The 27,183-nt window shown below is 39.7% G+C and overlaps 2 protein-coding genes across 3 annotated transcripts; both read left to right on the top strand.

Moving 5' to 3' along the window:
- The first annotated feature begins 4,402 nt into the window (after positions 1–4,402).
- On the top strand, positions 4,403–14,133 carry chrnb4 (cholinergic receptor, nicotinic, beta 4 (neuronal)). Its single transcript, XM_042409829.1, has 6 exons — positions 4,403–5,042; positions 8,047–8,192; positions 9,151–9,195; positions 9,442–9,551; positions 10,747–11,800; positions 13,416–14,133. Exons 1-6 carry the CDS (start codon positions 4,994–4,996, stop codon positions 13,578–13,580), a joined length of 1,569 nt encoding a protein of 522 aa, XP_042265763.1. The 5' UTR covers positions 4,403–4,993; the 3' UTR covers positions 13,581–14,133.
- Positions 14,134–17,325: 3,192 nt separating this feature from the next.
- On the top strand, positions 17,326–24,038 carry chrna3 (cholinergic receptor, nicotinic, alpha 3). Of its 2 annotated transcripts, none has more exons than XM_042410633.1 (5): positions 17,326–17,496; positions 20,516–20,560; positions 21,905–22,014; positions 22,349–23,549; positions 23,671–24,038. In XM_042410633.1, exons 1-5 carry the CDS (start codon positions 17,476–17,478, stop codon positions 23,797–23,799), a joined length of 1,506 nt encoding a protein of 501 aa, XP_042266567.1. In that variant the 5' UTR covers positions 17,326–17,475; the 3' UTR covers positions 23,800–24,038. The 2 variants fall into 2 exon arrangements, with proteins under 2 accessions (XP_042266567.1, XP_042266561.1); XM_042410627.1 differs by lacking the exon at positions 17,326–17,496 and adding an exon at positions 19,585–19,667.
- Positions 24,039–27,183: the final 3,145 nt, after the last annotated feature.

Below are 27,183 nucleotides of genomic sequence, written 5' to 3'. Positions count from 1 at the left end.
AACCAACAAGCCAAAACTCAATGATATTTATATTGGAAAATACACAAAACAAAACAAACCAGTGACTGTGTAGCATTTTTGCTTCAAAGGTGACTCCATATATTTCCGGCTTAATTTCCTGTCAGTCAACAAATCATTATCATTAATCCGTTGTGTAGCAGTTTGTTCATCATTGCTGAACCTTGCCTCTGAATCTTAGAATGAGCCCTTTATATCTACATAGGGAGTGGGTCCTCTTCCATAGAGGCTGCCATGTTGCACCGCCATGTTTCTACAGTAGCCAAGAATGGACAAACCAAACTCTGGCACTAGAGAGGGCCTTTCATGTTTTTCGCAAGTTTCGCGGTGATTGTAGGTTCTCCTACACACTTGAAAAGGAAGGGTGAGGGGATCTGTATTCATTTGGTGGCAATCTGTAACCTCACCACTAGATGCCACTAAATCTTAAAGACTGGTCCTTTAACGGAAACGATCTGTTTTGAACTTCTGTGTGTGCAAAATTGAGAAAGCTCTGTATGAATCCTACATGTTAAATGTTGCAAATAATGGGTAAGCTGCTGAATTTTGCAGCTTATTTTACAATAAGAGTAATGGTTTTTTAAATGTTTGATGTTTGAATGTTGGTTGGGGTGAGGGCTCAAAGAAGACATGTGATATGGAGATCTCAACATACATTTCATACACATACAGTATGTGCATGCACACACAGAGACCAAAAAATCTCAGCTGTATCCATAGATTATCATAATGCTATAGCATCCTGCATGAACCAATGAGATGGGCTGATTCCCCCTGCAAGCAATGGTGGGTAATCGATAACTTCACATGAGGCTGAGACTCTCTGGTATAGGAGCCAAGCACTCCAGGTAATGAACTGTCTGCTTGATATATATCCCTCACAGGGTGGGATTGCGGTGGTGCAACATGGTACTGCAACAGCAGCAAATATTTGATTAGCCATTTCTCTTCCATCACGCTGGCACACGGGAAAATCTCTCACACACATACGGTAAATGTCTGTCGACATATCAACATGTCCACTGTCAACCTGTCATGAGGCTTCTGCAGGCTGCTCACAGACCTCATACCACCTTTCACGCTGCAGAGACAGACAAATATTGTTTGCTGTGCTATTTTATATCCACTTTGATTTATAAATATCAGTGCATGCTTGTCAGCAAGGCAGCTTGGTTTTGTTACTTTGTATTTTTTGTTTAATTTGTTGGATTTTTTTTTTTTTTTTGGTAAATTTTGGGGTGAGATGTTTTCATAAGCCATTTCTTTGCTGTTTTTACTGTATCGAATGTTTCTCTTCTGTGTTATATTATGGGCAAATATATGAATAAATATGGCTTTGAGAGTTCACTTCTAGTCAGATGAACTCTGGTTCAGTTAAACACTGAGATGTTGTCATTTTCAGAGCTATTTCCTGTTTTCCTGTATTTTATGGTGTTCACTAACAGTCCAGAAAGGCTTCCCACTTGAGTGAATTTGATTTAAATGATTAAAGGACATAAGCAACGTTGATAACTTAGAGCACTTCACATTCAAGCTAAAACAGCAGGGTCGCTGCAAAAATGCAAGCACACCAGCCCAGACATGTATACAATACACCCTTGAATTTCTCATTGGCTGCTTTCCATATTAATAAATCAAGATTTTAATTCACTGTCTCAGACTGTCTCAAAATTTTCAAAATGTAGACTTATTGTCTTGTTTTTGACATAATCATGATTTACATTTCCTTTGCTCATTGTGTAACAGCATACAGGGAGATCCACTGATTTGGTAAGTTAATACATAGCAAAAAATATACAATATATAAATATGGTATGCTCCACATAATTGGTTATTTTTCATGACTCTATCCTATTATGTTTTGCTGCTGCAATGACTCAATCACATGTGTGTCTACTTTACTTTTTCTTTGTTGTTGTCACAGCATGTAAGGAGATAATATGTTCAAGGAACATCGTAGATTCAAGCAGAAAATATCTTAAAGAAGCCTAAATTAGGTCATATATGAAATAATTTCTTATGTTTTTTTTTAAAGATGTGATAAAAGCTTTCACATCTTATATGTTTTTGCGCTAAGTCAGTGCATTGCTATGGCAGTGAATGTAGGGTGACAAAGTTATTCTTTTTGTGGCACTTAAACCTTTAAAATGTTACGCTGCCTTGATGGAAAAGGAAAGCTTGCACTTCATGATTCAGAAAGGCCAGAGAGAATTTTTCCCAAGGGCCTCGTAAATGGGGTTAATAAAAGAGAGCCGCCAATATCTCACTGGATTCTCTCAAATAGTTTGTGTGCCTGTTTACCATAAAATGCAATGTATGTGAATATCTATGGTCATTAAGAAGACATTACCAGGGTAGGTATAGCAGATTGGGATTGGGTAATAAAAACGTGAAAATCTGTTTGCAGCGTCACACTTATCAAGATGATCAAATGTACATTTTTAAATTTTATCGTGCATGTTTGACCAAGTAAATCTGTTCTCATGAAATTCCTTGTTTGACATTTATACAGTCTCACCGTCTTGCAATCTGAGCCACTGAGCGGTTAGTAATAGCCATTAAACAAATTCAGTCTTTCTGAATTAATCAAAAAGTTATGATCAAAGAAACTAGAGTGGTGCCAAAGACCTGTGACAAGTCCTCTGCAAAACCCCCTTTTGGAATAAATAATGAATTTATCCATCTATCCATTGATACATTAGGGATGGGATCCAATTAGTGATGGGATCATTGGCTTTAATCCAAAGTCAAAACAACCTTCTCCCTCTCCAATCAGGAATTATATTGTTGATATTGAGTATTTCACAGAATGTGTCCCTGTAAATTGTCATCACTGTGTAATATGATGAAGTGGGCAGCCATTAAGGAAATTAACTGGCTCATGGTTCATATCTGAGGAGTCATGTTTCACAACTCATGACTGTACTGCAGTTCATTGCATATTCAAAGTAGACTGTCAAGTCTGCTGTTTAGGGTCAAATCTCAGCTTGACTGAATCTTTCAAGCAGTTTGCACACTTGTCACAATTTGGGTTGTGATAATGAAAAGGGAGTGTCGTGGAAAATATTGTGCTATGTGCTGAAATTTAGGCATTTCATTCAAGCTTTTGGGAACAATGAAGGAGAGATGTGAACTGCAGTTTCAGTGTCTTTTCTTTCCTACAGAAGGACATGCGAGATTTCCTGGGACGAAGTCAGGTCATAGCCAAACCGGAGTCAAAATTTACAACAATTTCCTGTAACGATAAGGCCATCCATGTTTGAGCCGATTTACAACAGAAACTTTACATTGCTTCCAGACATGCTGTAGTGATTTAGATTTTTTAGAAATGTAAATTCAAAAGTTATAGCACCACATCAGCAAGTTATTCTCAGAGGCAACATTCAGTGCCAATGCAGAAAGTAATTTGATCTTCATATAGTGTCATGGTGGTCAGGGTTTACGGATGGCTTTATTAGCATTTGCTTTCACATTGACAATTTTATTTCTGTATTTAACCATGAGCACAATCTTTTCCTCTACATTTTCACTAAAATATATTTTGATAATGGAAAATAGTTTATTTATTATATCATTTGTAGTAAAAAAGACTACACTACAGTCCTTTAACCAAGAGACCTCTCTAGATCAAAATGTTGTTGCTGTCTGTATCTGATTTAAAAATACAATGTTGCTTTGAATGTGTAATTTTCATGAAAACCATGTTTTCTACATAAACAATACCTATGACACATGTACAATTTTGAAAACAAATGACTTAACTGTGCAGTCAATGGCCCTGTCCCCTTCGACCTGATAGAAAACAAGTGAGGGTCAAAACCTAATCAGCCCCTATTGATCAGCTCTCAATAACCCAGAATATAAGTCTTTGGAGTTCAAATTTATAACCCCAGGCAGGGTCCTTGGGGCTGCTCTTCATGCCTGATACAGTTCCTTTACTGGCCAGTATAATGAGGCTTTAAGCAGCACAGTGACTGTAAATCTGCTATGCTAAGATTGCACTGCTCCTGTTCTGACTGGACTTTGCCTCATGACTGTAAATCTCACATCCAGGACCAGAGAATAATATATTATCCTCTCCTGAGTGCAGTCACTAAAGCAGTGTGAAGTCAGCAAATGTCCACAAGTCACCAAAATTGTCACCTAATGTTTGTTGGGAAGAGTTTGTTTGACAAAATCTGAGAGGAATATACATGTGTACAATGGACACAGTGTATGCTGAAATGTGACTATATGGTTCAGGACATTGACATAAAGTCAGAGAAACCTCTACTTTCAGACGATAAAAGTTCTCAGATATGATTTTTTAAAACAATTATTTCCACAGGGCGTTATATGCTTCAGTTATTGTGTGTTTTAACCATTTATTCTAGTTTTAGGAAGATGTTACAAATCATTTATTAGGGTGTGGGGATCAGATCAGAAAATTAAACAGGAGTAATACTAAATTCACTGACTTTACAAAAGGGTTATACACCCAAATAGTAGTAGCCTACTTCCCTATCCCTAATATGTCACTCAAAAAGTATGTTCAGAAATGAATAAACCTCATCTCCCTTTCCATTTGCACAATACAGTGTAGCATCTTCAGTGGCACATACAGCATATGAAACCTACCACCTAAAACAGATGCTGAGCTGGTGTAAAGTTGCAGTAGCCGATCAGAGACCTGGTGAAGACCTGCAGGACCTGCAAGGGACGGAGAGAGCAGCGCGTCTGCATGGCTAGGCTGCTGCGTGTTGGCAGAACGCAAAAACTGCTTGAAGAGACTCGGTGAATTTCACGGGGCGGATTGTTGTAAAGTAACACCACATTTCGGTCAATGACTTTCTTTTTCAGGCATCAGCACAGTGCTGGTAAAGTGTCCAGACCGAGAGCGCGTAGAGTCCGGCATGTCCGAGAAGAGGAGCGCTGAACACCGCAGCTTTGAGGCTTTCCTACTGACAGCTCCAGCGGACCAGATGGTGCCGAAAAAATGACTCGGGCTCTCTCCATCCTCGCTTACTTTTTCTCTTTGGTTCACTGTAAGTGTGTCTTCAGTTTTATTATTTGTCTTATTAATGTAGGCTGTTCTAGCATGTGCTTCTGTCTGTGACAGCTCCAAATTTATTTGGGTTAAAGTGCCTCTGAGCTGTGTTTTTTCTTTTTCTGTCATTGTAACAAAGTTGCATGCAGCTTTTGATTTTCAGTGCAACCTTCACTACAGTGACTGAATGTCTACTAACAGTAGAAAATACAGATACATTAATATTTGCAAGTCCATGCTGCTTCCATTTTTATTTATTTTTTGTTACTAAAACACATTTTAAAAAGTTTTAATTTAAAAAAAAATATTACAGACATTTTCATAATAAAGAACAATAGAAATATGTATTTGCAAGTTCAGCTGAGATGTTATTCTATATATTAATACAAGTCCTGCTATCTAGTGTGGCCTGTATAGTCACCAAATCAGCACTTATATGGCTGAACGTTTGCAGAATGTAGTGGCACCTTTCTAAACTTATAAAATTGGACAAATACTTGAAAAATTTCCAGAAACTTTTGTGTGTAACATGCCCACCTTATCTTCCTCAGCATCACAGTTTCACTTGACCATAGTGGGTTCATTGTTGAGATTAAGGGGACTCCTAGTCAATGGTGACATGTATTTCATGACGGAAAATACAGTGACAATCCCATGGAAATGCTTCGCTAATAAATTATGATTTGACACAACATACAGTATGTTAACAGACTCATTCGGTCACAAAGACAAGGCCTATACTCATATAAATATCTGGAAGAAAGAAGAGGGAGAAGAAGACAAAGTAGCAATAGAAAAAGATGAACATCTTAAAACTGATTATCATAGGTGGAATAACAGAAAAAATGAATTCATACAACATGACACCTCACTCAACTTTTGCCTCATTTTGGTTCATTCACATTCTTAGTTATGCTCTCGGCTCTTTAACTGTGTTACATTTTTGTAGAATAATGTTTTTCAGTGTGCTGTGGAGAGTGACCTTATCAACTCCACAATGGCTGACTCCAACGTTGTATTAATATGCCTGACCTCACTCTGAATCAACATAATGTCAACACAACACTTATGAGATGCTGTTCATTTTACACAGTAAACCTACACACACACACACACATACACACACACACACACACAAATGGCAGTTTTGGGTGTTTTGCCAGTGGCCTTCACCGCTGGGGAAGGCAGAGCTTGTTTGACTCTGGTCTCCGAGGGCTTTGACAACACACCATCTGGTACAGAGTGCTGCGGGGGTCCTACTGTGTTTGGATGGGACCTCAGCCAAATGACTGACAAAGGCACAGTTGCTGCAGCATGCACTGACCCACAGGGCAGACTGTGGGTATGCCACGCCCTGCAAAACTCCAGGAGTCTGTGGCCTGATAATGACAGTCACAGTTTGATAATGAACAAGAAGAGAAGCATTAAAAAGCTTTGAAATTAGCTTTGGAGTCTAGCTGTACTCTACTTTTTGTGCAACATGTCACCACATAGCTCCAGAAAGGGCACGTTTGATGAATCTCTGAGGTTCTGCAGCCATGAATATCACTCTGCGCACAGTAGCGATTCTTCTTGAATGGGTGCATCAGTAAAACCTCCATGAGTAGACCAAGTCGACTCAGCTACTCTAGCAGTGGAAGCATTAATAACCAGTGGCATGCAAAGTAATGGAAGAGGTGCAACATGCACCAGTTCAGCTCCAGATGAGAAACACCAATCAAGAGTTTCAATCAGGCTTGTCTTCACCCCTGACATGGGCTTCATTTATCAGGGATGGAGGGAAGGAGGGGGAGTTTAAGTGTTGGTATTCATAGCTTAGTCTCATTTGACAAAACCAGTGGTTTGGCTTAAGGCAAAAACGATACAAAAGCAGAATTATTAACATGCTGTGGAAATTTCAGCCCTCATCCCAAATGTAATTACTTTGGACATGACTTTGGGGTGTTCATAACATTTTAATATGATTTCCACAACACAGCCATCCTTGGCTTTCTTAATTGAGAGCTCCTGTCTCCCTTGAGACCTTGGAAAGTTATATTTGCAGTTTGTAAGACGCACTGCCTTGATACAGACTGCAGAGAGAGGAGGTGCAGTATTGACCTGAACAGTTTTCTTCACATCCTTTTCAAAGCAAAGAGGGTATATGTTGTTAACAATGAGTTAGTTGTGCAGGGTGATAAACATAACCAATGAAACAACTTTACCCTTTCTCTTACAATACTTTGATCCCCTGACCTTCCATCTAGCACCATTATCAGATCAAGAATTTAGTTTGTCCAATTCTTTGGTTTATGGCCAAACACATGCAAAACTAATGACATACCAATAACTTAAGCTGTACTTTGTCTTTAATGATGATTAATCAATTGTTACCGTACTAATAAGCTAAAATAAGAAGGTGAACATGGCACATCTAAACATTGTACCTGCTAGAGATCAACTCATTGGCATTGTAATTGTGAGCATGTTAGCATGCTGATACGGCATATATCTCAAAGCACTGCTGTACTAAGTATAGCCTCACAGAGCTGCTAGCATAGCTGTAGACTCTAAGTCTTGCTTCCATCACATGAACTAATTAAGTCCATCTACGTGGTGTCTCAGGTCTGAAACCCCATAATGGTCAAAATGGAAAACAGAAGAGATTCAAGATTCAAGGGAGATTCAAAAGGTTTTATTGCCACATGCACAGCAACACAGCAGATGTCAACATTGAGGGCAGTGGAATTTGGCTTCTTCAAGCTCTAGTTACAATTAGAGTATATAATGAAATGAGAGAGAAGAGAAAGATTAAAAAGAGGCAAATTAAAATATATACACATATATATTATGTTGTGCATTGGTATGCAGGTGTGATATGGCACATAGGTGGTAAATATAAAAATAAGTAATCTGGGTTATTTGGAAACTGCAATACACAGTTCACATCTCACTCAGTGATTTTAGATATGTATACACTACCTATGCGTTAAAATAATCATTAAACAAAATTGTGTCTCTAGGTAGCAGTTGTGCTGACTCCGAGGAGCGTCTCATGAACTGGTTGTTGGGAAAAGATCGCTATAATCCACTCATTCGCCCAGCTGTCAACAGGACCGAGAGAGTCACAGTGAAGCTGCAAGTGTCTCTGGCACAGCTCATCAGTGTGGTAAAGCACCAAATATTCCGGCTCACCGGGAGGATGTGTGTGCATTTATTTGTGTGTGTGCATCTGTTAGTATGCATGAGAATATGTGCTGGAGAGACAAAGAGTGAGACCGAGAAAGAAAGACAGGGAAAGAGGATGATGGAAAAGACAGAGCGAGATCCACAAAGCTTTAAGAAAGCAGTTAATTACAAACCAGTCTCTGCTGAAAGGCCATAGCTCTGAATGGATGGATGAAGTAGGGGATATATCTGGTCAGCTCTGATCTCTGCCTCTGTCATGTCCAGATTGAAACTTCAGCACATTGGATTAAAAGGGGCCATAAAGCTGTTTTAGCCACAGTGATAGAGGCTCTCCTCTGATTTACAGTGGAAGCTCTTCCCAGCTGCAGACCAAGGCAGTAAGGCTCATTTTCAGCCCTCACTTTATGAGCTTGCATTGTAGCCCTTGGAGTAATTGGCATTTGGTATCACTTTACTGTAATTGTATATCATGGCAGTGTGATGACAGTGCCATCAACAAACATGTTAACAAGCAATCTGAGAAGAGAGAAGTTATTTTTGATCTCTCTCCAAACTCTCCAAACGAGATGCCAGAGAGTAGTCTGTCCTCAATTTTCTGTCTGTGTGTGTGTGTGTGTGTGGATGTTGACACGATCTAAACAAGATGATAATTCATTGTATGTATCAACACATTTCATCACATTTCACCTTCTTGTGATCTTACAGCATTTTTAGTGACTATTTATAACTGAAACAGCTGTGACCTTATCAATTCACGACTTAAATCATTGTTGAAGTTTGTCAAAGTAGATCAAACCAGCATGCAGGTATAACACAAAAAACACAATAATATAACCCCTGTATTGTTCTTTTCTAAATTAAAACAGAAGATTGTTGTGCTTGTATTTCTGCATGGAACTGCATTTAAAGTGAAATCTTCCACACTTGTCCATTTCCAGAATGAAAGAGAACAGATCATGACCACAAATGTCTGGCTCACTCAGGTAAGTCTGATGAAGCTCAGTCATATACTCTCAGTCAGCCGATGTCTAGTTAAATGCCCTTCCAACTGAACTTGAATTAAACCGTGTCCATTCTTCTTCTCTCAATGTGGAACAAACTGCTGCTGTAATTCTGCTCCAAACATATTTCACTGATAATGAAGCATGTAATTGGATATGAGTTAGTCTTGAGAAAGTGTGTGGAAGTCAGGACTCAGACTTGATGACCAGGTCTCTGTGTCTCTCCAGCACTGGGTGGATTACAGATTATCATGGGACCCTGCAAAGTACGAAGGTATTGACAAGTTGCGTATTCCCTCCAGACACATCTGGCTCCCTGATATTGTCCTGTACAACAAGTAAGCATAACTGAAATGTCATGATGTTGTTTCTGTGTTTATGGACAATGTTTGTATTAATAATACTAGGAGTCTACAGCATATTAGCATCTCTGTGAGGCCGTACTTTGGCACAGAAGTGCTTTGAGCTAAATGCTAACATCCTCACAGTGACAATGTTAACATGCTGATGTTTAGCAGGTTATATTTACCAGGTTCACCATCTTAGTTTAACCTGTTAGCATTCTAACATTTGCTTATTTGCAACAAACACAAAACACAGCTGATGCTAACAGGAACAGCATTAATTTTACAGGTATATAGTCATAAACCAAAGTGTTGGGTACACTGAAGTTTTGACCTGATGAGAGAATTCTAAGATTCACCTAATTAATTAATTTATGCCCTAGGGACCTGGAATATCTGTAGCCAGTTTCCCAGCAATCCATCTCATAGATGTCAAGATATTTTAGACAGAAAACCACAAATGTTTACCTTGTGGTGGCCCGAGAGAGAAAGCCAGGGGATCACCAAAGTCATTAGGATACATCAACTGGTGAACCATGAACCATACTTTTGTATCTTGTAGATGTCAAGCTATTTCAGTGAATATGTTAAAACTTTGACCTGCTGGTGGTACTAGAGGAAAAGTCAGTCACCAAAGTCATTACAATTTATCCTCTGGGGACCCTGACCTTTTCACAGCAATCCATTCAATAGTTGAGATGTGTCCATCCGGACCGAAGTGGTGGACCGACATTGCCATCCTTAGGGCCATGCAACTAGTGAGATTAAAAAATCAAAACAGATCATTACTCATATAAATAATTAGTTCTTTCTATAATGTACAACAGTTCAACCAATATTTTTGGATATAATCTAAATTACCAAGAAAGAAAACATTAAGTATTAAAGTGACATAATCAGCATTCTCTCCATCTTCACCTTGTCTTGTTCATTTTAACTATCTTTCCAAACTGATTCTCTGAAGCCTCACCAAAGCTTCTATATGATGAAGGTTTCAGTCTTTGCTTTGTGGATTTTGGTTTTGATATTGATTGAACTGTCCTTGTCTGTCAAAAATAGCCAATAGGACTTTACAGTATGAGTAGTTTTCCCTTATCTGCACTATGATTGCAGTATTGATAGAATAAGCCTCAGAGACGGATTCAGAGGCTCTCCTAAGTTTTCTTTCTCTTTCTCTTTCTTCTCATAGTGCTGATGGAACCTATGAGGTAACAGTTTTCACCAATGCCATTGTCCTTTTCAATGGCAGCATCAACTGGCTCCCTCCAGCCATCTACAAAAGCGCCTGTAAGATCGAGGTCAAGCATTTTCCCTTCGACCAGCAGAACTGCACCCTCAAGTTCCGCTCTTGGACATATGACCACACTGAGATCGATCTGATCTTGAAGTCAGAGGTGGCCAGCATGGATGATTTTACTCCTAGTGGGGAGTGGGATATCTTGGCACTGCCTGGTAGACGGACTGTAAACCCTCTGGATCCTACCTATGTGGACCTCACATATGACTTTATCATCAAGAGGAAGCCCCTCTTTTACACCATCAACCTCATCATTCCTTGTGTGTTGATCACCTCTCTGGCCATTCTGGTCTTCTACCTGCCTTCAGACTGTGGGGAGAAGATGACCCTCTGCATCTCTGTCCTCTTGGCCCTCACTGTGTTCCTGCTTTTGATCTCAAAGATTGTTCCTCCCACATCACTGGATGTGCCCCTGATTGGCAAGTACCTGATGTTCACTATGGTGCTGGTGACGTTCTCCATCATCACCAGTGTGTGCGTGCTCAACGTGCACCACCGCTCTCCCAGCACTCACACCATGCCTTCCTGGGTCAAGCTGATATTTCTTGTTAAACTGCCCGCTTTACTCTTCATGAGACGTCCACACAATAACTCTGCACGCCAGAGGCTGCGTCAACAGCGGTGCCTACGGGCTAGAAGAGCCATTTTGGGCCTGGGTTATCCAGTTGCAAACAAAACAGGTATCACCATGTCATCTTCTGCCCTGCTGTCTTCCGACTCTGCCTTCTCCACCCCAGGACACAAAAATGTAGCTCCTCCACTGGACTACAGCAACCCCAGCAGGAAAGGAGACTTGCGTTCCACCGATTACCTCCCAAGCGGTTTCCCTTCTGCCCAGGACCTCCAGCAGAGAAGCACTTCAGATTGGGCTGCTGATGTCCAGGAGGCGGTGAATGGGGTTCGCTTCGTGGCTGAGCACATGATGGGAGATGATGACGATCAGAGTGTATGTATTGATGTTTAAAGCAAAACTTTTATTCACTCTATATGGTTCTATGAAAATATTTCTAAAAAATTTCTTGTGCCACAAAATCATTCACAAATATCTGAAATCGAAGAATTAAAAGGTACCCGTTATACAGTGCAAAATTTGTTGTACCACAGTATCATTCATAAAGATTTGAAATTTAAGAATTTAAGAAAGATATACATTTTTTGTTGTCTCATAAAATGGTACCGACATTGGCTTGAATTTCAACGAACTAGACAACATTTTAGGAAAATACGCATATTTGTTTTTTTCCTGAGAGTTGGATGAAAAGATCTATACCACTCTAAATAGCGTGCTTAATGTATGGAGCTGGAGCCTGGAGTCGGTTAGCTTAGCTTAGCATAAAGATGGGAAGCAGGAGGAAACAGCTAGCCTGGCTCCATCAAAAATGTAAAAATCAGGCAACGAGCCCCTCTTAAGCTCACTTATGAACACAGTGTGTCTTATTTCTTAAATCTATACTCAAAAATCATTGTAAAATCAAGGGTTGATGGCTTTTTGGGAAGGCTGTAACTAATGATATTAACTTAGCAGAACAGATTGACACATTGTTAGCCAACCGTAAATTATGTAACCGTAAATATGACAGTAACATAAATTGGGCATTACATTTTTATGTGCTCATCTCATGATTAGCTTATGTTAAGGTTAACAATAGGTAGCTACAATAACTTTGAGTAATGTAAGAGTTGAACAGTTTTGCCATCAAAGTTGAAGCCAATTAGCTATTGGCAAATTTTGGGGGAATCAGGTTCCAATGTCATCACCATCTTCTCCCATCTATTCTGATCTCAATAAACTGGATCAAAGATGTTTGTATTGGCATGATAGCATTTACTGTTCTGTGACCCCTGAGGTGCAGCAAGGAAGACCACTAACCTTAAGTGGTGGCTGTGACCCAGCAAACTGAGGGCAGACTTTGGGTAATCAATTGCTTTTTGTGACAAATCAATAAAATAGGGAGGGAACCAGAAATGAGAAATGACTTGTTTCAAAAACTACCAAGACCAGCATTGAAATTGAGGCGAAAGGGTCAATAGCTATTTCAGTATAGATCTCAGCATTATGGAGACAGTTCCTTATAAGGATATAACTTAACTATGCTCCTGTTCAACTATCACCCAGTCTGCATTCTATACTGCCCCCTCAGAATAAGCTTATGTATTCTAAGTAATATTGGTTTAGTGCAGTCAGAGAACATCAAGGTAAACCATAAATGGAAATCACAGTAAAAGTTGCAATTCATTCATTCATTCATTCATTCATCAATCCCAGTCAATTGCTATAGACTACAAGACATCCAAAACATCATACGACTAAAACATATAGGGTTTTATTATTATATTTAGATCCTCATTTATTCACTCATTCACTCACTCATTTATTTTCTTTGCCCCCGAGTGGCTGCATGGAGGCATAGCACTGAAAACACACTGAGTCAGAATTATTCATCTCATCGCCATGCAATACAGCTGGTTTAATATGATAAATGACTGTGTACGATATGTCCTGACACATCTGTATAACAAGCACACTGAATAATTTAGACTTCATTTCTGTGTATTTGCAGGTGATAGAGGACTGGAAGTATGTGGCCATGGTGGTGGATCGTATGTTCCTGTGGATCTTTGTGATAGTGTGTGTGGTGGGCACCCTGGGCCTGTTTCTCCAGCCTCTTTTCCAAAATCAGATTATTCCCAACCAGCAGTCCATCTCCGAGATCCCTCGTATCTGATGAGCAATGAGGAACAGTGCACAAGATAAGGCTCTTCATTAGCAATTGAACTGTTAGGGTAATTATCATACAACAGATGAAGGCCAGTAGTAGTTGCAAAGTATTTTTGGTGTTTGATTAAAGCTTATAGTACCATATTGGTGGGGTCCAAGAGCACTGACACCAATGTCACGTGTGCCAAATTTCACCAATAAGGCACCTTAGTGGGTTAAACCAAACCATAAAAAGTAATCCTAGCACCAACCAAGTATCCTACAGCAATACTACCCTCTTCATCTCCCAGTGTTTTGAGGAAATGGTACATCTGCAAGAGACCTAATGAGACCTCATTACACTGAGGTTATTTCCCTTCATATCAACAAAAATCAGCTCCAGAACTGGACTGAATATAGCTTCCTCTGCAGTGAAGTATGCAAACATGATACTTGCTGAACTGTTGTTGGGACAAACCCAATTGGACAGAGATGTGAGGGACGTTTGTCTGCTGTCAGATGTTGTTTTACTCCTTATTTGTGATTAAGTTATATTACCATGTCATTGAAATGTGATGTGTGATTAAAGAATGAATAAATGTATCGAAAGGTCAACCTGTGTCCTCTTTCAGTTTGATTAAATGTATGAAATCCCCAGCAAATTCCCAAAATTGTCAGGGTCTTGCCAAAGTGCTCAGCTCTATCAATCTATGTTGCTTGTGGTAAAGTTTGCCCTCAGAGCCAATACATTTGCTGAAGATGTGCCAGTTAGAACATTTCATCACATAGATAAATGTGGGAATGTGTGACCAGACAAAAAAATAGGTTGATGCAACAAAACAGTTGAAAGTGGAGCTGATCTTGTCTTGAGGTCCAGTGCACGCTGCACAGGCTTCAAATCCTAGCTGAAGAGAAAATGAAATTCATATGTATCAGAAATTGACCACACATGTGCCTTGCGTTTACACTCGAGTTAATCTCTGTTATGTTTTTATTTGTAGAGACAAGCAAGTGCACCCACACACATAAATCGAGCCTCACAAAGCACACAAACACAAGCTGAACATTCACCTCCACACACATACACCCACACACAACGTTTACTGCTCAATAAACAGTGCTGAGTGGGCTCGTTACAGATTCTGCAGACTGTTGGTTCTTTTGTGACACCTTTATTTCAATCAAGAGATAGCTATCAGCATCTATGTTAATGACCGCGCTTACTTTGTTTTAATCTCTGTTTACAGTTTTCAAGATTATTCATCGCTTTTTCATCCACCTGTTAGTATCTTATCATTAGGAGAGAAAGTGCAGTGCCACAGTATATCCGTGAATAATAGATCATCTGTTTCAAATCGTACAAATCTGGAGGAGTCTTTAATCAACACTCAATGCAAGGATTCATTAGTCACAAACCTTATGTCAGCAGCCACATGTCATTAGTCTCCAATCTGGAGGAGTCTTCATTCAACACTCAATGCAAGGTCCCATTAATCACAAACCTTATGTCAGCAGCCTTATGTCATTAGTCTCCAATAAGAGATGCATGGATATTTTGCTCTGAGAATTACCTTTACATTGATGCAACCAGTCCTCTTTTCAAAATCTAGTAATTTATATGTTTTCAACAAGAATTTACTATATGAAGAATGGAAGGATATACCATAAATGTGAGGATTATTTCAAAATCCGATCTATTTTAATTCCATGTCAGATTAAACAATAAAATCATAATTAAAAACAATAACAACAACAACAACAACAACAACAAAACATTTTACAAATTAATCCTTATTAAATCCACAGGATAACCTTTGCAGCACGAGGCTCACTGAAGTCATGTTAAATGACCCGAGCCTCAGCTGAAATCTTTTATGTGTAGGTGTACAAACAACCTAAGTTTTCATTGTAACCTGTCTGGAGGAAAGAAAACTTTTTGAAGGTCAAATCAACATTTTTTTTTAGTCTTATGTGATGTAATCCTTAATGGTCCCCATGGGGCAATTCTCTTTTCACTTGCCCCACTTGAGGGAGTTAAGAGTGGGTCAGACACCAAACCACATCCCTGGTGCTGTTATGAATTTATTTATCATTAAAGGGCTCTTCAGCATGGTGGATGTCAACTTAGATCTTCATCCAGCTGAAGGACAGAACTGTCAAACCAATGAGCCACCCTGCTAGCCAACTGAAACCAAATTGACAATGGACCCTTTTAATGGCAGACATTTTGACTTGTCAAAGCAGGAAAAGCACAGAGGTAAATAATAACATTAACGATGGCTCCATTCCATTAATTGTCCCAGTAAACCATGTCAGTGAGTGAGCATTCACAATATCAGAGCCCTGGAACTCACCTAAATGGAAAGCAGTCGTCACTAATGTTATGAATTCCACCTGTGCCTTTCCTACTTTGACAAGTCAAATGCTTTTACGTGTCTGCCTTGAAAAGGGTCAACATGGGTAAAAAGGAAGACCAGAATCAAATACAAAGCTGTATCCCAATTAGAGGTGGGATTACCAGCAGTGACATATTTTTGAAAAGGCAAAACAAGAAACAAGAAGATATTCTGACAGAATCAATAAAGAACTGGTTACTAAAGAAATATTCTGTTATGTTCCCGAACTACCACTGAGGGCCTCCCAAACCCCAACACAGTGACACACAATAACTACTGATCTTATTTGATTTAGGCTATTATTGAGAAAATGTCTTCTTGCAGGAGACTCAAATTTGGGCTGGAGTCTGACCCCCCTCAATTCCCCCACTTGAGGAAAAAAAAAGGAGGAAGAGAAAAAAAAACAGTTTCAAAAACACATACTTTTTAGCCAATTGTGTAACCATACTTGTTTCTATAGCAGGTAGTCCAATCCCAGACTTAAAGAGAAAACTCTGGTGACAATGTAGACCCTAAAGGAACTATCCAAAAAAAGAGCCCCCCCCCCCCCTTTTTTTTTATCAGATTAGGTCGCTATAGGTTGCACATTTTTTGCAGTGCAGTGAGCATCCTTCCAGTGACTGGCTGTGTGTTTCAGTGTGGCTCTGCCTCCCTCGCTCTGCTCTCTGGGCTCTTGGCAGCTGCAGACGTGCTTTCACTCTTCCCACTTTCTCCTCCTGTCTGCTGCGCGGAGCGCTGCTGCCTCTGACCCTGGATTAATATTCCGATTGCCAGGTGAAACAGGATGAAAGCCAATTTTTGCTCTCTTTTGCACACCTGTTCCTTCCTTCTGTTTCTTCTGCAGGGTGAGTAACAGGGTACTTCTTTTCTTTAGGACATCTTGTTAATTGTTGCTTTACATAAATGTGTTAAATAATATTACCACAATTAAGGAGAAAAATGAACATTTTATTGTAGCATAACCTGTACAAAACTAAAAAATAGAAAGAACATTATTTAAAAATAATCCCTTGCATGAATAAAATACGTTCATGACAAATCCTTTATATAATGCAAACACTGTGGGAAATCAAAAGGATGACTTAACATGGCTATGTTTCAAGTGAAGGGATGAATGTAGGCTATTTGTATTGCTGCTCGTATTCTCTTCAGGGGAAATTTCAAAATAAATTAAAACAAAACTGCACGAACTTGAAAGTAACACAAAAAAACCAAAACAAACAAACAAAAAACAAAAAATGAGTTAATAATTCTAGTCACTGTTTTACTGAAATAAGAGAAATCATTGCTCCCCTGGATTGGTGAGAGCTAACAAACGTGATCAGCTGGCAGTTATCCATCCTGAAAACAAGCTGTTATTAACCATGTGCAGTGACAGATCCATGTCTGACCCTCTGCTCTGATGCAGGAGGCACATGTTCAGATGCAGAGCACAAGCTCTTCTCTGTGATATTCTCCAACTACAACCAGTACATACGGCCGGTGGAAAATGTGTCAGACCCAGTCATTGTACAGTTCGAGGTGTCCATGTCACAGCTGGTCAAAGTGGTAAGTATAGCCTGCAAAGGTTTTTTCGCAGTTTCTGAGACAAGTGCTTGTATCTATCTAAAGGTACCTGTAATTTATGGGGCAGCTACTTCCCCACATGTCAACATGTATCACTCTCCACTGAGCGGTCATGACCTGAGAGAAAAAGCAAGAAGCAACATAAAAAAATAGGTTGTGTGTCAATTTGTGGACTTTGGACAACAAAGTTTTGAGAGGGGGAGGATTGTGGCACCATCTGAGACACCTGGGATATTCTCTGCCAGTGCACAGTTGCCCCGGGTTTATAACCCTGACAAGGGAACTAGGTGAAAAGAGGGTCAGCGTGGCTGTTTGTCTGGCCAGGACAAGATAGGAAATGTCAGCTGTCTGAGTACCTCTCAGTTTAAGTAGCCTCTATCACTCAATCGCTGCCACTTCAGATGAGCACCCCTGGAATTAATGGCAGGTTTTGCTGGAGCTTGTTGTGTGCAGACTGGCTGGGCAGACACACGGCTCCATTGCTTGACTCAGACAGGTCTAGAGTGGATAGCAATAATTAAACAAAAATGGGCTTATTGGAGGGCTTGGGTCATTGTGCCACATTTGAATATACTGCAATGTATCTCATCAGTCCCTAAAGACATTTTATCAATATCAGATGTTTATTTTACAGCTTTAGGTCAATCAAATTGATTTACATTATAGTATGTCACTGCTGTAGAAGCAAGGCTACAAGATTTGTTATAGTTTGAATGGATAATGTGTTGTCTGACACCTCGCAGCCCACCTCAATCAATTTTCCTTTGTCTGTGATAAGAACCTTTAATATTTTTTCCTCATAAGAGCTACATAAGTACTGAAGAGCTGTCTGAGTCGAGAGATGACAAAGAGATAAGGACTATTTTGTTATCTTATCCTTAATACAACTGGTCTATCAGGCTGCTGAGCTCCCAGTGCTGATGAATGGCTATAATTCCCTGCCCACACCTGGTGCTCCTCACGCGGTGTTGCTCGGCCTATAGCAATTACAGCAGGGCTATATGAGCTCATTTAGACCATCAATAGCTCATTGGCCGAGCTGGCTCAGCCATCAAGTCACAATCAGGGATTGTACCACAGGCAGTTTGTGCTGATTGAAGGTGTCAGAACATGTGGCAGTGTGGTACAGCACGAAGAGAAACTGTTCTTTAAAGGAATAGTTTGACATTTTTGGAAATATGCTTATTCACTTTCATGTCGAAAGTTAGATTAAAAGATTAATACCACTCATGTCTGTATGGTAAATATGAAACTCCTGCCAGAGGCCAGTTAGCTTAGCTTAAAATAAAAGTTGTTCTGTCCAAAGGTAATTAAATCTGCCCACTAAAATCTCCAAAGCTCACTAATTAACACATTATATATACAACACATCATGATTTTATGGAGGTTTATGTGCTGGATTATTTCTTGGCCAATAAATAACAGGCTAGCTGTCTCCCAAGGTCTTAGTGCTAAACTAAGCTAGATGCTGGCTGTAGCTTCATATTTACTTTGCAAGCATGAGAGTGGCATCAAGCGTCTTCTCTAACACTCAGCAAGAAAGTGAATAACCATATTTTTTTCAAAATGCCAATTTATTCCTTTAAGCCTTAGATTTAATCATCACATCAGTAGTCAGTCATGTTTGTATGTCTGTTCAGAGGATTCTGTTATTGTGAAATGGTACTTAATTAATAATTCTAAAAATCAAATGTCCGTGCTTCAATTGCACTTTTGAAAAAAAGAGACGGAATTATAAATGAATCTCCATCTGATCTGAACCAGAACATGCTCCCTTTCTGTCTCTGCACTCTGGCTGATTTGGTGATAATGAATGTTTGCCTTATCAAATCTCTCAAAGTACTATGAAATTACCAATCTCTTACAGATAATCCAGCACAGATCACCCTCTGGCCTTCTGTCCAAGTGTGCTTACCAGCCATGCAGAACCATATAAACACGGATGTAGCAAGGTGTGACATCACCCATTGCTTTGCATTGGAGCCAGTTTGAAGCCCAGAGTTGCTGCTTATGGTCAGCGCCATTTCCACTTGGAGCCAGGACCTTCCAAATAAGGAGTGCTACCGCGCTACCTCAGACTGAAGCTAACGCTAGCTTACCGGGAACACCTAGCAATATAGGCCTGTGCTAACATTAGCTAACTAAAACAGCAGGTATTGTTATCAAATAACATTCAATTAATTGAAATATTGTGACAATAGTCCGACCCAGTGTGAGCCCTGGAGCCGGGAAGCACACTGTCAATCAGTGCCCACATGGCAGAAATCAAAGCTACTATTCGTCTTTATATCTTATTAACGGTGCAATAATTTCCAAAATTACCACCAGCACACTTATAACAGGGGCCTGTAGAGATTGAAATCATAATGACTCTTTGAAAAAATGTATTGGCTTGAGTCTATTGGAGCAAGGGACTTTATCGACCCAGCATCTAGCGACCATCGATGGTTACTAGATGCTGGCCCACTTAAGGGACCTCCGCATTGGCTTCAATTTCAAGCCGTGGTTGTTGCCACTTGTGTAGAACCTGAGAGCTCTCCTGGATATTAAACGGTCATATGAACGGTTCATGTTATGCACTGGGTCATGAGATTGGTTCATTCACGGTCTAAGTCACGCGCAAACCTGACCCTCACAGTTTTTTTCTCCCCTGCATTCCCTCCTCCCCCTGCTCCAGCTTTCTCACTCAGTTGTTAGAATAAAAGTTAAGGCTGTGCTGCGACCTCCTGTCAAAGCGCCATCCCCTCCTGGCTCCAGCTGTCATGTGTGTTATGCTTCAGGCATGGAGGACTCAGGTGTGCCTCTCTGAATCCTCTTGTCCAGGATACGCAGAGGTCTGACCCTGCAGAGAGCACACAAACAATCCTCAGCGGTGAACTGGATGATCACCTGTGACAGTGTTCTTACTGTTTTAACGTAAAAAAAAAAAAAAATGTTGAATGATTTGTTTTTTCTTTTCTTAAAATGTCTTCATTAAGGATAAATTCTGCTCTGTTGTCAGGATGAAGTCAATCAGATCATGGAGACAAATCTGTGGCTGAGACATGTAAGTTTATGGTGCGTGACTGTGCAAATGGACCTTGAGCAAGGACATCAAGTATGGATCTAGCCTTCTGTCATACATGACTCTTTGGGGTTAGACTGACAGGTTGAATTATTCATGGGGGGAAGCTTTTTAAGCACATTGATCGTTGTAGTCTTGTTTCTTGAAAAAAATCCTATAAACCAAATGCACTTTGATTTCATGGCCAATTTAAATGAAAATCAATTTTTTTTTTTATTTTAATTGAAAACATCTGGCAGTGGTCTGAAACTGATCATACTTGCCAATGTCCTTAATATTCCTATCGAAACAGAAACCTCTAATCTTTTGCAGTACACTAAACCTGGATAAAGAAACCTGATTCATATTTCAGAATCACTTAGAAAAGTCAAAAATAAAGTGTCTATACTTTTTGTATGGATTGATGGTTTTGTCATTTAGTTGGTCCCACGTGGCTCCTCTGCTGCCATGATGCGTAGTGCATTGAACCAGTTTTGAATCAAATGAGGGAGGGCAGGTCTCCAGGTCCCATATTACAAGTGCTAGAGCCATGTTCATGCCAAAGGGCTGACTTGTAATTGCTCTTCGGTGCTGAGAGCTGAAGCACTGTTTTAATGTCATCTTTTTATAGAGTCTCTTTAAGCATTGTACAAACAACAAGGAGAGCCCCCCTGGCCACCCAAATCTTACAATACACTCTAAGTACATGAAGATACTGTTTCTTAATTAAATGAAATTTTTAAAGCTCTTTGAGGTTGCTTTACTATTGTTGCTTTATGAGTCTCATGAGGATCACTGGCTGTCCTGAGGCAAAAAATGTGACAAAAAGATCCTTCTTGCTTTTATATCTGTTTTGTAGCTTTATAAAACTGTTTGCAATAAACTTCTTTTGTTTAAACCACTTGGCTTGAAAGTACTTGACATATTTTGTATTACATTTTATCTTGTAGGTATTTACATTTGATTAGGGTGATTTTATGAATGAATAAATAATACCTTAACCACTGAGCTGTCAAATTCTGGTTAAAGATTTAGATTAACCAACTTGATTTGTGACCCGCTTTCAGTTTAAATTTCGATCAAAACGAGAGCACAGATTCAACACCAATTTTACATTATATGCACAAGAGAGGCATCCATCCAATGCAGGTGGATGATACAGTAAGTCTCAAACTGACTGTAAAATTGCCTTAAATAGAAAGCCCTACTTAAAAGAAACCTGACCTAAGTTGTATTAAGAAATATTTTTATTTTGTTTTCATTATCTTTAGATATGTCAAAAATGCTGAAGAAGTGCAGGCTTTTTGTGTTTTTAATGTAAATGAATCATTCTGTTTTGTTTTTCAGATCTGGAATGACTACAAACTCAGATGGAATCCAAAAGATTTTGGAGGCGTTGAGTTCATTCGAGTACCGTCCAACAGGATATGGAAGCCAGACATTGTGCTGTACAACAAGTGAGCGTAACAACAAATTAAAAACCTGGCTCAACCACTTCATTGATTGTTGCATTTATGATAAAAGATCGCTGCACAATGACAAGCCATATCGGTCTCTACTGGTCTGCTCATTTTGCACGGGTCATTTGATTTGTTTTGCATATTCTTCAGGGAGTCTATGTAGAAACATCAAAGGGTATAATTTGCTGAGAAGCCAAAAGACATTGCCATGACACAACAGTCGATTGTATATATCCCCCAATTTAATCTTCAGTGACTCATCTGTCCTTCTCACCAACCTGCACCCTGTCTGTCTTTCATTATCTCATTCTTTCTGTTTCTCCCTCTACAGTGCAGTTGGAGATTTCCAGGTCGATGACAAGACAAAGGCCCTGCTTCGTTACAATGGTGACGTTACCTGGATCCCTCCTGCCATATTCAAGAGCTCCTGCAAGATTGACGTCACCTACTTCCCCTTCGACTACCAAAACTGCACCATGAAGTTCGGCTCCTGGACTTATGACAAGGCCAAGATTGATCTGGTGCTGATTGGCTCAACCATCAATCTCAAGGACTTCTGGGAGAGTGGCGAGTGGATGATCATTGATGCCCCTGGTTACAAGCACGACATCAAATACAACTGCTGTGAGGAGATATACACGGATATCACTTACTCTTTGTACATCCGCCGTCTGCCTCTTTTCTACACCATCAACATGATCATCCCTTGCCTCCTCATCTCCTTCCTTACTGTGCTCGTCTTCTACCTGCCATCTGATTGCGGGGAGAAAGTCACTCTGTGTATCTCTGTCCTGCTGTCTTTAACTGTCTTCCTCCTTGTCATAACAGAGACCATCCCATCCACCTCGCTAGTCATCCCCCTTATTGGGGAGTACCTCCTCTTCACCATGATCTTTGTCACCCTCTCCATCGTCATCACTGTTTTTGTGTTGAACGTCCACTACCGCACACCAAAGACACACACGATGCCCTGCTGGGTGCGGAGTGTGTTCCTGGGGCTGCTCCCCAGGGTGATGTTCATGACCAGACCAGATCGGGACCCCGAGAAGGTGACAGTGGCTGACACTGTTCAGATGATGCATTCGAGGTCCTGTGCCATTCATTCATCAGGTTCTCTGCAAAAGCAGCACAAACCTCAGGCCTTGGCTTCCAGCATGGTGTCCAGCCTTACGAACCGTCAGCGGCTTTTCAACAACACAGAGCTCTCCAATCTCAATAACTTAAGTGAAGAGTCAGCCAAAGGCATGGGCTCTGGGTTCCTGTGCCGCGAGGGTCGTTGCAACTGCTGCTGGCACCAGAGATCCAGCAAACTGCCTGCAGACTCTGGGGGAGGCAGTGGAGGACTGGGCAGCCTCGGGGCCTTGACTGGAGGCAGTGCTGTTGGGGTTGGAGGGGAAAGTCAGTGCTCCAGCTCTGAGTCTCTGGATGTAGGAATAATGTCTCTGTTGCCACTCTCTCCTGAGGTCAGGGAGGCTATCGAGAGTGTCAAATACATTGCAGAGAACATGAGACTACAGAATGAAGCAAAGGAGGTGAGTGCTCACAATTGTAAAAGCATTTTATTAAGGGCATGGGGAAAGTACAACTTTTAAACCTGTGACAAAACGTCTTTGCCATGGCATTAAAAATGTTTTCACTTTGATCCTCTCACAGGTTCAGGATGACTGGAAGTATGTTGCCATGGTTATCGACAGGATCTTCCTCTGGGTATTTGTCCTCGTGTGTATCCTGGGAACAGCTGGCCTCTTCCTCCAGCCTCTATTACTAGGGGAGGACATATGAATCAGTTTGACAAAACTAATATTCCAGACTGTTGATCAGCACAACATTCGTTACAAATTCTCACCATGGCTCAGAGAGAGAAAATATCGAGTGAATCCAAAGTCAAGAAGGAAAGATGATGAAGATGAAGATGGTGTCTGGCAAATGTTGATTCAAAGGGTTCAGTGTTGTTGTTTTTTCAGAGATAGATATTTTGTTTGTTTGTTTGTTTGCCAGAATTTAAGGATTCTACAGTGCTGAGATCATGGCTAATAAACAATGGCAAAGACAGTTGTCATTAGTTATTTCACTGTGTAAGAAATAGTTTAGCAGTATGGCAACACCCAGATAATTAGATCAGATAGGGTGCTGGTGCCCAAAACAGAAAAGACACCAGGTAATATCTGCAAAATCAAAAATTGTTTTTATGAGTAAATAATTGGTACAGTGACACATTTTTTATGAAAGTTCTAATTCATGAAATTAATCCTTTTCACAAAAGTATATACATACATTCACATACCATTGGAAAGATAAGTATTTGGGTATTTCGTCTTTAGAATAGTAAGTACTACTGAGTGCCATGTCCAAAGTAAAAAAATGTGTTTAAGGAGACAAATTGTTTGGCATGGATTTCCATGCATCAGAACCATAAAAAGATGTCGAAAATGACAATGTTCAAAGAGTGACATCATGTGGTAAAGCTATGCTACTACAAATGATAAAATGGCTCTCTGATAGTTTTATAGGGACATGTTGACCATTTTGTCCTAATCTCAGTTGTAACATATTGCAGTTGTAAAATTATATAAAAAGTACACATATGACTTCATTTAAATGGCTCAAATGCATAAAGAGAGCTGTTGTTTGATTTTGACACCATTACCTGCTGAGCAATACTGAGACTTTGTCAATTTATTTGACCATGTGGAGGACATTTGCATTTTCCCAAAAGTATGTGATGTGCAAAGAGAAACTGTAAATACTAATTTAAGACCAGTTTTACTCACCTATTTGTGTAAATAAATCTTCAAAACATGTGTGCAAAGGTATAAGATGGAGCTCATTATATGTGAGATGGTGGTTTCTGTGAACTATGCCTGTATTTCTGCAACTGGAAACAGAAGCTCTGGGATGTAGATGTAATTTCAAGGAGGCCACCAAGGCTCTGTTTATTACTCTGTTTCACATCCTCTGTGCCCCCATGGAGCTAACTCAGCTTATTGGATCACAATCAATACAGAAAGTAAGTGATGAAGGACCTTATTGGCTTCCTCTCTTTTCTTCATCTAACCATTCTTCCTGGCCAAAATATACCTTTCTAAATGGTCAGATTCTAACATGTACTCGTGAATGAATATATAGTGCCATTGATTGCCTTTTGTTTTTTTGCTCCAGTTATGATGAATCATCAGCTGCTGATATGCATAAAGTGAGACAGTACAGTATACAGTATACAGTATACAGTATACAATATGTGACTGTGGGTATCTGTGCTGAAAGGCTTTTAAGCATTCAAGGGACTGATTGCCAGTATGTCACTGACTCTTATTATAGAACTAAAAATCAGAGCAGATGGCGAGCTATGTGATTACAAGGAAATCCAGTCCATATTAATTGAATGCTGGCAGGGAAGCACGGACAGATACTGTATTGCCTCACTGTCACATCTGATAAGAAACCCCTGGCTAATGAATTTAATTAAAGCTCACTCAGAACTCATGTGGCTGACCTGCAGGAGATCTCCCAAACAGATTCTGTATGATGAACATACAAAATGAATGAGCTTCTAAAGGTATCAGTCAGTATTTTTTTTTTTTTTTTTTTTTGGTGTGTCCTTTTTAGAAGCTATGTGCTGCAAAAACTGACTATAAATAGTAAAATAAAATGAGAAAGATGTTAATGGACACTAATATTAAATATTACTAAAAAGTAATAGCACTCACTTGCCAACAATCGCTCAGTGAAAGCATGCATGAACTTTTTTTGTTCTGTGTTTTTTTAACTGATGATGTTTAATTTGGGAACAAAAGTGTTCAGCTGTCACAAGCCACACCATCACACACAGGATGTGGTTTATTACAGTTTCTCTTATGGTTTTACTCTTTCAGCTTTCTGTAGATGTAAAAACCTGATAGGTGCCTTTACAGGGCTTCACAAGGTATACGTGGAGACACTGTATGGGTGTCACATAGCTTATAATGATGAATATAATCACCATTCTTCTGTGTGAGTAACATCTTTATTTAACTGTTTGAATTTACAACTAATTGAACCTTTGCATGTGAGTTAAAGAACATGTGATTTTTTTTTCCTTCTTCAAGGTGCTCTAGCAAATCAAGTCATGAGTCATACTAACGGTGAGCTTTCATTCCTCAATATGATGATATGTTTTGAATTGTATTATTTATCAATACAGTTTCTGCCTCTCCAACATATTCATTTTGCAGATATTTATCCTGCAAGGATCCTGGCCCAACAGAAAACTTTAAGTGAGAACAGTGACCTTTATTTAACCTGCAGCACATTTGGATCCAAGAAACACACAAATGTTTTTATTTATTTATGTAAGGATGACCATGGAATTCAGATAATGAGCCAGAGGGAAGAACAAAACGATTCGACCTTCACTATAAGAAAAGTTGGTACTAATTATAGTGGAAATTACAGCTGTGTTTACTCCAAAAACAATTACCTACTTTCTGAAGTAGTCACGAGAGGAAGCAACATCATCCAGATTCTTGTTATAGGTAAGAAGTTTTATTCCTATGAAAACATTATGTCAGTGTCATTTCTTTCTACTTATTTTCTCCCTTTGCCATGCAGCCAATCTTCTCCCTGCAGATATTTCAGTGTCTGGGCCGTCCACTGTCAGTGAGGGAGACAATGTTGAATTCAGATGCACTGTTTCTGACGCCCTGAAAACACTCAATGAATGTCAACTCATCCACTCTTACCTGAAGAAGAATGAGACCGTCCTCCAAGTGCAAGCATTTAATGTCACACGGATGGAGGCAACTTTCACCATCGGAGCTGCCGTCATGAGGGATTCGGGGCATTACAGCTGTTTGGTGCTGCCATCTAAGTGTATCCAAGAGCATGAGAAAAAACTCCATGGAAATAATGCAGTATTCCTACAAATCAGTGGTAAGGACAGCATCTGGAAAAAAAAAATTTATCTTAGGTTTTTCTGTTTGGGTCAGATCTCCAATTCAGTCCCCTAAATTCAGTGATTAATTTTCTTTTCAAATAGTAATGTCAATTTATATATTTTAGAAATACAATAATGTTCCTCTGCTTTGCAGAGAGTTTGGTCCTCAAAGTGATTTTCCCATGTGGAGTGATAATCCAGATGTTATTACTGGCTCCGTGTCTCTGGTGGGTCAACAAACAAGGTCAGTAGAT

The sequence above is a fragment of the Thunnus maccoyii genome, chromosome 1 (assembly GCF_910596095.1).
Source record: "Thunnus maccoyii chromosome 1, fThuMac1.1, whole genome shotgun sequence".
Classification (NCBI taxonomy): domain Eukaryota; kingdom Metazoa; phylum Chordata; class Actinopteri; order Scombriformes; family Scombridae; genus Thunnus; species Thunnus maccoyii.
Note: the sequence above shows the minus strand (reverse complement) of the source record. Positions and strands in the feature narration are given on the sequence as shown.